General features: G+C 31.3%; 1 protein-coding gene across 1 annotated transcript; it reads right to left on the reverse strand.

Annotated features, from left to right (window-relative positions):
- Positions 1 to 643: 643 nt before the first annotated feature.
- On the reverse strand, positions 644 to 2846 carry LOC131655406 (palmitoyl-acyl carrier protein thioesterase, chloroplastic-like). Its single transcript, XM_058925289.1, has 6 exons — positions 2078 to 2846; positions 1779 to 1912; positions 1563 to 1676; positions 1295 to 1472; positions 1116 to 1184; positions 644 to 1013 (listed from the first exon to the last, which is right to left on the reverse strand). The coding sequence occupies exons 1-6, from the start codon at positions 2465 to 2467 to the stop codon at positions 762 to 764; spliced, it is 1137 nt and encodes a 378-aa protein (XP_058781272.1). The 5' UTR covers positions 2468 to 2846; the 3' UTR covers positions 644 to 761.
- Between the last annotated feature and the right edge of the window lie 7556 nt (positions 2847 to 10402).

The raw sequence follows: 10402 nt of genomic DNA on the forward strand, positions 1-10402 counted from the left end.
CTACCAGAGCACTTTTTCCAGAAAAGCGCTCTTATAGGGGGCCTACCAGAGCCCTTTTTTCAGAAAAGCGCTCTTATAGGGGGGCCTACCAGAGCGCTTTCTGAAGCGCTTTTGTTACCTACGTCAGCGCTGGCTTTCACAGCGCTTTTAAGCGCTTTTAAAGCCCATAAAAAACGCTTTTAAAGCCCTTCCGTGTTGTAGTGATCCCATGTTGTCTCCAGGTTCTAATCTTTTGCCATTCCATTATGTGACCTTGTAACTGAGCAAACGCTGTTATACCTTGGTCAAAAAAGATGTTTACAATGGTTGTTTAAGTAATGAGTTATGCTTAGATTGTTGACTTTTTAGAGAGAAGGCGGAATTTCTCTCTCAAAATTAATTTCTCTATGTATTTTTTACAACTAGTACCATGAACTTTTTGGGTTGGTGGAAGATTTGATTTTGATTTTCAAGTTAAAGATGTGTTGACACAAACAAGATTATACAAAACGTTAAAAGAAAACATTTTTAATATGAACAACGAAAAGTGGCAGTAACTATATTTGAGATCGTTCAAATGTAATTCAAATGTCTTTAGCTAAAAAAAAATCACGCAAATGTTCTTTGTAAGTTGTCATTCAAGTAGCTTTGGAAGAAACTTAAAGGACTACAGCAAGAAAATGATATCTCAAATTGATTGATAAAATCAACAAGTACATAGATTAAAGGATCCTAATAAGAAAAGCAAAGAAACATCACTAGAATATAATGTATAGTTTCCATCATTGCTGACTTTGCTTTAAATCCCATTCAGATCTAGCTCGAACAACTTCCTTTTTATCATCTTGTAAACGAAGTAGGTGTGTGTATTGCAGATCAGGTTTTCTGTTGCTGGAATTATTATCAGATTCACCTATCACTCTTTCTGTTGGACATGTCATAGATTCCAACGTATTTGATTGTGTACATTCACGCCTATACTCTAAAGTCAAGCTTTTCATTTTGTAATCTTCTAGAACTTTCATCGGCACACTCTGCAACAAACGAATTAACCATCACTAATATAGACCAGATACATTAATTATTCAATAAATACAGCTAGTATCAGAGGGACTATTAGATGCATATATACGTACCTCTAATATCCATCCGATGTACTTCACATTGTTCACATGCTGGTTAACATCCATGTCATTCCACCTTGGCTGCATTGCATAGGGAAAAAAGCTGTCACTACAAACAATCACTTAAATGACAACCTAAGGCAGTGTTTGGGTTGGACTTGGAACATGCATGCATGCAGAAGATAACTTACAGCCAAACCAGAACGTGTTGTCTCAGCAGTTTCATCAGTGAGTTTGTCTATCTTTTCACAATCTCTTTCTTCACTAGCTACAGCAATCCTATGAATGTAAAAAGGAGAAAGCTCTCTTTTAACTTCTTCGGGTATTTTCGATAATCTTCTCGTTTCTCTATTCATTATCACCCATGTGCTGCATGCATGCATCAATCACAATTTCTTTTACCATACATCAATTGAAATTCTAAATCTTTAACTTATAAAGGATGAAATATCCACGCACCTTGTTGCTTTTGTTATGATCTCTCCGGTACAATGATCTCTGATTATCCAATCTCTTCGCATTCCATTTTTTCCTGCTGCATCCACCCACGTATCAACTTCAATTTCTTCTCCCCTATCACATTCATGAGTTTGTTTTGTAGTTCAGCTCAACTCACAAACATTTTTCTGTAAACATAGAATAGAAGAATCTCATGCATGATATGCATGTATTTACCATTTGTTATATCTTTGCACTTGAACCTGAATTCGAGTCACAACCCAAATGAGTTTCCTTAGACTCATCTCGCGTGTAGCTCCAAATCCATCTCCTCCTATCCCTGAGCTTGTAACATGATTTAGAGCAGTTTCCTATAAAAAATCACAAGCATGTAAATGGTAGCAAAGAAACCATGATTTGAATATTGTTGTAGACAGAACCGTCTTAAGTTTTTGGAAACCCTAAGCAGAGACAAATTTATTATGAGACCCTATTTATTCGCAATTTAATTCTGATGAATTATATGTGAAACTAACCTGAAGAAAATTCATGAGTGTCTCCATGGTGAGAGTTCTATCAGGACCAATTTCATAGGATCTAATAACAAAAATCTGTCTAAACACAAACCTTCCTTCAACAAATTTTCCATTTGTAACAAGACCAACATCTGTTGTATTTTCACTTGTCAATTTTCTCGGAGCCTCAGCCACTTGCAAACCATTCACCTTGGTTCCATTAATTGTGTCCACTTTATTGTAAGTACTTCCGTGATTACAACCTGTAATCACCAATGAAAATCTTCGTTTGTTGATGTGAGGATGAAAATAATTAAACCTAAGATTTCCTGTATGGATCTCAATATTTTCCTTCTTTGCATTGCTCAGATTCCAATTCCCTCGTAAACCAATGTTGCTTATTGACGCCATTGAAATTAAGAACAACTCAAATCACAAGGAAAATTTATAAGGCTATAGTAGAATTCACCATATAGGAAAAGTGAAAAAAAAGTAATGTTAAAATTTACATATAAATCTAGGTCATGTTTCTTGTGTATAATTTGCAGGTGTAACAACTATTGAATCATTTAGGTAGGAAAAAAAAAGAAGAGGAGATTATGTGTCGATTGATATGATAGTAATGAGATATTGATCGTTAACTTGCACGTAAAAATAGAACAATGTGAGAGGTGTTGCTTGTGTCGTGTGTGATTCTAGACACGTTTCTTGGTTAGAAATTTTGGCCTTTTTGGTGCTAATGTTAATTTCCTTGAAAATAGTAATAGTAGTTTAGAAATGGGAGACAAAATCAAAGGTCTTTTACCCGTCATGCAGCTTTTGAATGCAAAGATGAAAAATAGGATAGCAACATTGTTAATTTAATGGACGGTTGATGAATGTGAATTTGGTGTACCTTATATCATATGGGTGAACTACTAGGTTGACATATTATTTTGGTAAAGAATTTTATTTCATTTTATTTTTCAAAAAAATTATCCTTTACCCTAGAGTTTTACCTTCACTCCTACGTAATTTAAAAATGGAAACATGTCCCCTTTTACAAATTAATTGAAATGCACCAATCGTGTAAAGAAATTTTACATCATCAGTTAATCACGACCGTTAATTTATTTAAAAAATTTGACTTTAATTGTATTTTTTAAAAATAATATATTTTAATGGTTATAATACACTCATGTTGTAAAAAAATTTACACCGAATATGCATAGCAATTAACTAATTTAATTTTCACTCTAACTTTCAACCTTTTTTAATCTGGAAAATTTACACGTTGGCCAAATTTTCTGGTTTATAAAAGTGTTTTAGTTAGCGATTATCTAAAAACTCTATTATAATTGATTTGGTACAATTTATGTTCCACCAAGTTACTTATTTTAATTAAGAGGTTAAAGGTAGTGCACTGACAGTGTAAAAAAGTTTTACACTGTCATCCAATAGAAACAAATCGTTTTGCCATATCATATAAGTTTTTTTAAAATTACAGTCTGACTTGTCCTGATTCATGGTCGTGATTGGTTGACAGTGTAAAACTTTTTTACACTGTCAGTGCATCACCCATTTTCTCTTTAATTAATCCCGATTGTTTATTGGATTACTTTAAATGAGACAATTTAGTTTTAAAATATTAGAAAAATTTCTAATTTTCTTATAAAAAATTCTCATTATTATGTTTATCAAATATAGAGATTCCTTTTTTATACAATAAAAATCAATAAAGTGTAGATATTGATGCATTCTCTACCACACAGAAGTTTAATACACAAGAAGTTGTAGTAATATGATCTAGGGAGATTATAGTTAAACATATAATGATTATCACTATTACACGACCAAATACATAGACAAGAAAGAGAAGGAAAATTACGAAATTAATATCAGGTTGTGATAGAGGTGACAAATAGAAGAAAACCAAAATTTCAACACAATCTCCTATTAAAAACTATGATTGTCCATTGAAAATCACGTCAACACAGTTTAAAGATGGTTTAATATGAAAAGTTAAGGTAAAATGTGAACTTCAAAATCAGGATTTGTGGGGAGTCTAAGTGAAGATGAACGATAATATGTTGTGGATTTGACAAATCGTCAAGTTCCACCAAGACACATATACTTATGTCATTGTAAATGTGAGGATCTGAAAATGTCACTTGGACCACGCACTAGAAGAATTAGAGAGAGTTACGAGGTTTTTATATCAGGAGTTTATCACATCGCAAAAAAAATTGTTGAGTACTGAACACCTCGCAACATCAAATTAAGAAAAAAATCAATTTAATATGTTGAACACTTCACAAGTAATGGGAAGAGCTTCAAAATTTTGGAAAACTAAGTAGCGGGAAGTGAAAAACCTTGCAACACATTATTTTAAAATTAAAATATTTTTGGGAGAATTAACACTTGGAAAGTTATTAAGAGTCAGGGGGTAGGTGACCGTTCTACGCATTAGATTCAGATTTTGTTCAATATTTTCTCCAGATTCATTCTCTCTTCTGTTTTAATAAGGTAGACATTTCAAATTTAATCTTTTTCTTATTTATTTGGAGTTGTGGTAGTTTTTTTAGTTTGTTTGCTCTTCTCTTTGTCTGTTTATGTTGTATTAGACTAATATGTTTTATTGTGTTAGAAAAATTTATATATACTGTACATCCATAAGTATCTAACTAACATATCAAAATCATGTAAAATATACAATATACAATATACAAAATGAGGTACATGAGATATGTTAGATGTCGATACAAAATACTACAAAAGGAAAACAAAGTGGAAATCCATATATGAAACTTTAACATTATCGATCTTCAAGTCATTTTTCGTTTTTTTTTTTTTTTTTGCCTCGGGCTACCTGAAATATATGACATGAGTGGGATAAGATACTAAATCTCAGTGAGTTCTAGACTACACCTTGAGTCCCCTCGGCTCTATAGGGTTTACTATCCTTAATCTCGTTCTACTAGCACTACACCCATGTGTTATTTCGTAAAGCTTAAGAACATCGATGCTCGGATTGCGTTTCGAACGTCTTAGACGAACAAATACCCTTAGTATCATTTCGAACGTCATTCGATGAACAACAACCACTTCCGACTTCATATGTTATCTGAAAGATGATGTCCTAATTTCGCAAGCTATGTAGAACAATAAGAGCTCAAATTTTCATGTCGAAGCCTAGATGAACTTCTAGCTTAACTAGTGTTTCGAACATCCTTGACGGACGACTAATGTGTTTCCCATTAAGGTAAGGTCTTACGAGATTCACCCGTCTTCCTTCTTTCGGGGACTTACGATGGCATTAAATGCATAGTTAATATGGGATGACAATCTTTAGTAAAATGGATTAAAGTCCAAAGGCATTAGGGACTTTTCACATGTTTGTTATATAAGGAAAATTGGCGGGGAATTCCTTCATTTTTCCATTTGCTTCTCTCTCTCTCTCACTCTCTCTCTCTCTTTCTACGATCAAATTCTTGAGAAGAAAAAAAGAAAGAGAGTAGCGAGAAGTCATGGAAGTCGAAATTCAAGAGAAAGAAGAAAAAGTTTTGAGTTCATCATTATTCCTCCTTAAAAGTGTGAGTGGTTAGATCAATTATTGAAGAAGGGTCATTAAAGAAGCAAGGATCATCATCATCAAGCTCCAAAACATCTCGCATACATCAATTTAAAAGTTTCTTGAAGTAAAGCTTCAAGGACCAAACATCATCACCATTATCTTCATCTTACTTATTCAAAAATGTAGGTTTTATGTAAAAAGGTGGGGTTCCTAGTTAGCTTCTTAGCCCATTACATGTTAGGGTTCAAGTAGAATGAAGAATCTTGATTAGGATATGTGAAAATTGCTTGTTCTAGTAATTGCATGTTGAAAATTGCATGTACTGATTATTTTGTGTTTTGACCTTCTTAACATGTTAGTATATGTTAGGGTTCGATTGACTGTATATTGGTGTGCTAAAAACCTTGATTGAACATGAATTCCTAAGAATTTTTGTAATTGTAATCGATTACAGTTTCAGTGTGATCAATTACATGTGTAAATTAAGGGTTTAAACTTGAAATTTTAGAAAATTTGAAGCATGTAATCGATTACACTAAAAGTTTAATCGATTACACCCTAAAATTATTGGTTTATGTGAAATAGAGAGTTGGTGTATTCGATTACACCTAAAATGTAATTGATTACCACTTGAATATTTTTAATATTTTTGGGATATAAATTTGGGGTAATCAATTACACTCTTTCGAATCTTTTTGGGATATATTTTGAGACATTTTAGGAATTACAAAGAATATTTCTTTTGGGAAACCTCATATTTTTTCAGGATTTGTTTATTAGAAATCTGAAATTTATTTCTAATTTATATCGGAAGTATATTTCCGGAATAATTTTTTTTTAAAATGGAGTAAATTTCAAAAACGAATAAATTATTTGTGTGAAGATGTGTACCAAAAATATATTTTTGATTTTTAAAATTTCGCGTGGGCGCTAGAAAAGCTTGAGAAGGAATAAGAAATCCTCAAAATATTTTACTTCTCCATGACTTTGCTTCGTCTTTTATTTGTTACTTTCTTTTCTTTTCAATTTTCATAACATCATTAATGAGAGATGATGTTATCTACTTTCCTCCTCCCATTAAATCTCCCTCAGAAAATCCTTTTCCTGCTCCAATTTCAGGCATTCCTACTAGGGGTTATGATACACCACAAAGATAAGCTTTTTCCCATTGAAACATGCTTTCATTGTGGTTCTCGTAATTCTTATCATTGTCATCATCATAGTGGTTTGCATAAAGTTATATCAATGCTTTTTCAGCCACAACAACACCACGTGATGAAACTGAGATGGCGACAATGGATATCGAGATGGTTGGTCCAGCAAAAGAAATGGTGGTAGCACAAAGAGGAGCCGTGAACTGAAACAGAGTTTTGGAGTTTGAAGCTTTAATATGATTTCTTTATGTAGTATTTATGTATTTAATTTAAGCATTAAGTTATTTGGTAGAATTTTATAAGTTTTATAAGTAATGTTGATGTTAATTTATTTGTTGATAGTTTTATCAATTTATTTTACGATTTTGTCAAATGCTTTCAGACTAATGTTTTTGAGAGTTTGGAGAAAATGAAAGGGATTTAGGAAAAAAATATATAATTAAAAAATTAAAAGAAAATTTATATTTCTTAGAGAGTGTTTTTCTTTAAAAAATAAATAAATAATTATAATAATGGTAATTGATGTAGATGCAACTCTCCATTTTATCCAATGGTTGATTATCCCTCAAAGAAAAAATTATAATATAAAAGAAAGACTTAAATGCATTTTTTATTCTACTATCAAATGAAGTCGATCTTGTATCCAAATAAAATGTCTGAGAACCATAAAGGTTAACATTAACACTAGAACTAAAAATATCTACAGTCCAAATATCTGAATCAGTCGGTTTCAAAAACAGAGGAGGAATTTAATGAGCTTTGAATGTGTCTCGCCTGCTGCCAACAAGATGAATTAGTTGTTTTGTGTAACTTTGAATATATGAAAATATGAGGTTGTAATCGCATTGGATTCCACCAAGGTCGACCCAATTAATACGGAAATCTTGTTTTAATTTAATAAATGGACCTAAATCTAAAAATATATATAACTTTTAATAATAAAAAAATGTAGTAAAAATGAAATTATATATTAATTAAATGAAACACCGAAAAATTCAAAGTATCGTTTAAACTAATAATATCTTTTTATACAAGATAAAGTTTCTAACTACTTAAAAAGAGTCTTCCTCGAAATACTTTTTGAAGCAAATTCATCTACCAAATCTTCATTTTTTATTGTCTCCAAGAGATCATTTTTTAACTGCTATCAACGCCAATTCATTAAATCTTTCTTGTGACATGGTATTAATATATAAAATTAAAGTCTTTGTATTGAAATTGTCAACCAAATTATATGCAAGAGATTGATGGATGTCGAAGGAATTTGAGTTGGTACGATAGATACTATGGTGCTTTCGAAGGCTTCAATTTCAACAATGGATATATGTTATAATATATTCAAAAAAGCATTTGGAAAAGATATTCGAAGAATTCATGCAAAGAGTCAAATATTGACATATTGCATTGATCAAGCAAACAACTCTTACAAGGAAGTTACCAGAAGTTATTATAAGTAGTTATCTAAAGGGACATGCGTCAATTTTAGATTAATGAAGTTATTAAATAAGACGCTTGTGAAAATATTAGATGTATGAAGTTACTTCCTTTTTTCTATAAATAGTTGTAATTACTATGTATTTAAGGGTTGGATCCTATTTTCTGAAAACCTTGTAACATCTACACCGCGGGGGCAAACGAGTTTAGGGGTGGACAAAGATGGATTCCGACCATCATTTACATTTTCAACCAATTTAAGATTGTTTTGTTTATTTTCCTTTTTCTCTTGCAATTCTACATTTCTTTTCATTTTCTTTATTTTTCTTTCGTTTGAATGCTCATTCGAGTGTTATTTCTTTTAAGTTATCATGAGACAACTTGTTTTATAAAAGTTGTTGGAATCAATTCTAACACTAATAAGAACATGATTTTGTTCTTAAAGAATGCATGAAGTGATATCATAAATCGCGAGACTTGAACGAATATCGTAAAAGGACTTTTATCCCGTCCTAAAGTGTTAATGAATAATGATTGTTTATATTACCAAAAATCGGTGAAAACAAATTGGTGAACCTGACATGAAATTTCAAGTTTAGCGTGATTCAACACTTTATATTCTTAAAATAAAATTGTCGAAGCCATTAAAGGAGGACACCAATAGAATTGGAAAATCTTATCAACATGGTTTTGAAAAGTTTTACAAAGATTGAAACTGAAAAGTTTAAGCCTTTGATTGAGACTTTTGAATTGTTGTAAACAACACTTAAAGCGTGTTTAATTGACAATTTATTGGTTGAAAAAATTGGTTATTTTCGACTAAGAATTTTAAGGATTAGAGTCCAATAATTTTTTCCTTCTTGGGGTATCAAACTAATATTTTAAAGAAAAAAAATAGAAGAAAATGACAAGTTATAGTTAATGTCTTTATAACTTGTCGAAGATGAAATATGATAGCATGCCACTTTGAAATGTTTTAATGACAATGAAGTTATTGGATAAATCAGGGTAGTATTACCAACCTAATATTTTGACGAAGATTTTTGTATATTATGGAATTAATTTTTCCAACCAAATATTTGGCTAAGTCTTGGTCTATTTTTTTTCCAATATAAAATCAATATGGAGTCGAAATCGTCTTCGTCAAAACTTTGCTAAGTTTTCAAAAGAGGCTTTTAAGTGTTTTCTCTGAATTGGTGGGAGCCTCTATTAATACCACAAATATATAACTGATGGTATTGAAAAAGACTCGGTGTTAGAGGTCGAATTGCTATCTTGTGTTTCTCACTTTAATGCATATATATTGGTTCAAGTGGGAAAACATGGAAGTGAATCAAAGGAACTTGATTCGTCGAAATTAGCCATATTAAAGTGGAATTCGACTAAATTATTTTGTGACATTCGACTAACATGTGAAGTGGTTAACAAGTTTGAGCGCACTATATAAACACTTAGTATTTATCATTTTCTTTTTAGTCAAAAGATAAATACTTGGGGCCTCTGTTAATATATAAAATTAAAGTCTTTGTATTTCGATTGTCATCAACCAAATTATATGCAAGAGATTGATGGATGTCGAAGGAATTTGAGTTGGTACGATAGATACTATGGTGCTTTCGAAGGCTTCAATTTCCACAATGGGCATATGTTATAATATATTCAAAAAGGCATTTGGAAAAGACATTTTAAGAAGTCATGCAAAGAGTCAAATATTGACATATTGTATTGATCAAGCAAACAACTCCTACAAGGAAGTTATCGGAAGTTATTATAAGTAGTTATCTAAAGGGACATGTGTCAATTTTAGATTAATGAATTTATTAAATAAGACACTTGTCAAAATATTAGATGTAGGAAGTTACTTCCTTTTTTCTATAAATAGTTGTAATTACTATGTATTTAAGGGTTGGATCCTATTTTCTGAAAACCTTGTAACATCTACGTCGCAGGGGCAAACGAGTTCAGAGGTGAACAGAGATGGATTCCGACCATCCTTTACATTTTCAACCAATTTAAGATGGTTTTGTTTATTTTCCTTTTTCTCTTGCAATTCTACATTTCTTTTTTTTTTCTTTTTTTTTCTTTCTTTTGAATGCTCGTTCAAGTGTTATTTCATTTAAGTTGTCATGAGACAACTTGTTTTATTAATGTTGTTGAAATCAATTCTAACACTAATAAGAACGTGATTTTGTTTTTAAAGAATGC

This window comes from Vicia villosa, linkage group LG3, assembly GCF_029867415.1.
Source record: "Vicia villosa cultivar HV-30 ecotype Madison, WI linkage group LG3, Vvil1.0, whole genome shotgun sequence".
Lineage (NCBI taxonomy): Eukaryota > Viridiplantae > Streptophyta > Magnoliopsida > Fabales > Fabaceae > Vicia > Vicia villosa.

Coding starts and splice junctions, on each gene's coding strand:
- LOC131655406 (XM_058925289.1), bottom strand. CDS start 2,467: ATGGCGTCAATAAGCAACATTGGTTTACGAGGGAATTGGAATCTGAGC. Junction 1,677..1,778: donor GTGCAAAGATATAACAAATG/GTAAATACATGC, acceptor TGAATGTGATAG/GGGAGAAGAAATTGAAGTTG. Junction 1,185..1,294: donor CAACACGTTCTGGTTTGGCT/GTAAGTTATCTT, acceptor TATGCAATGCAG/CCAAGGTGGAATGACATGGA.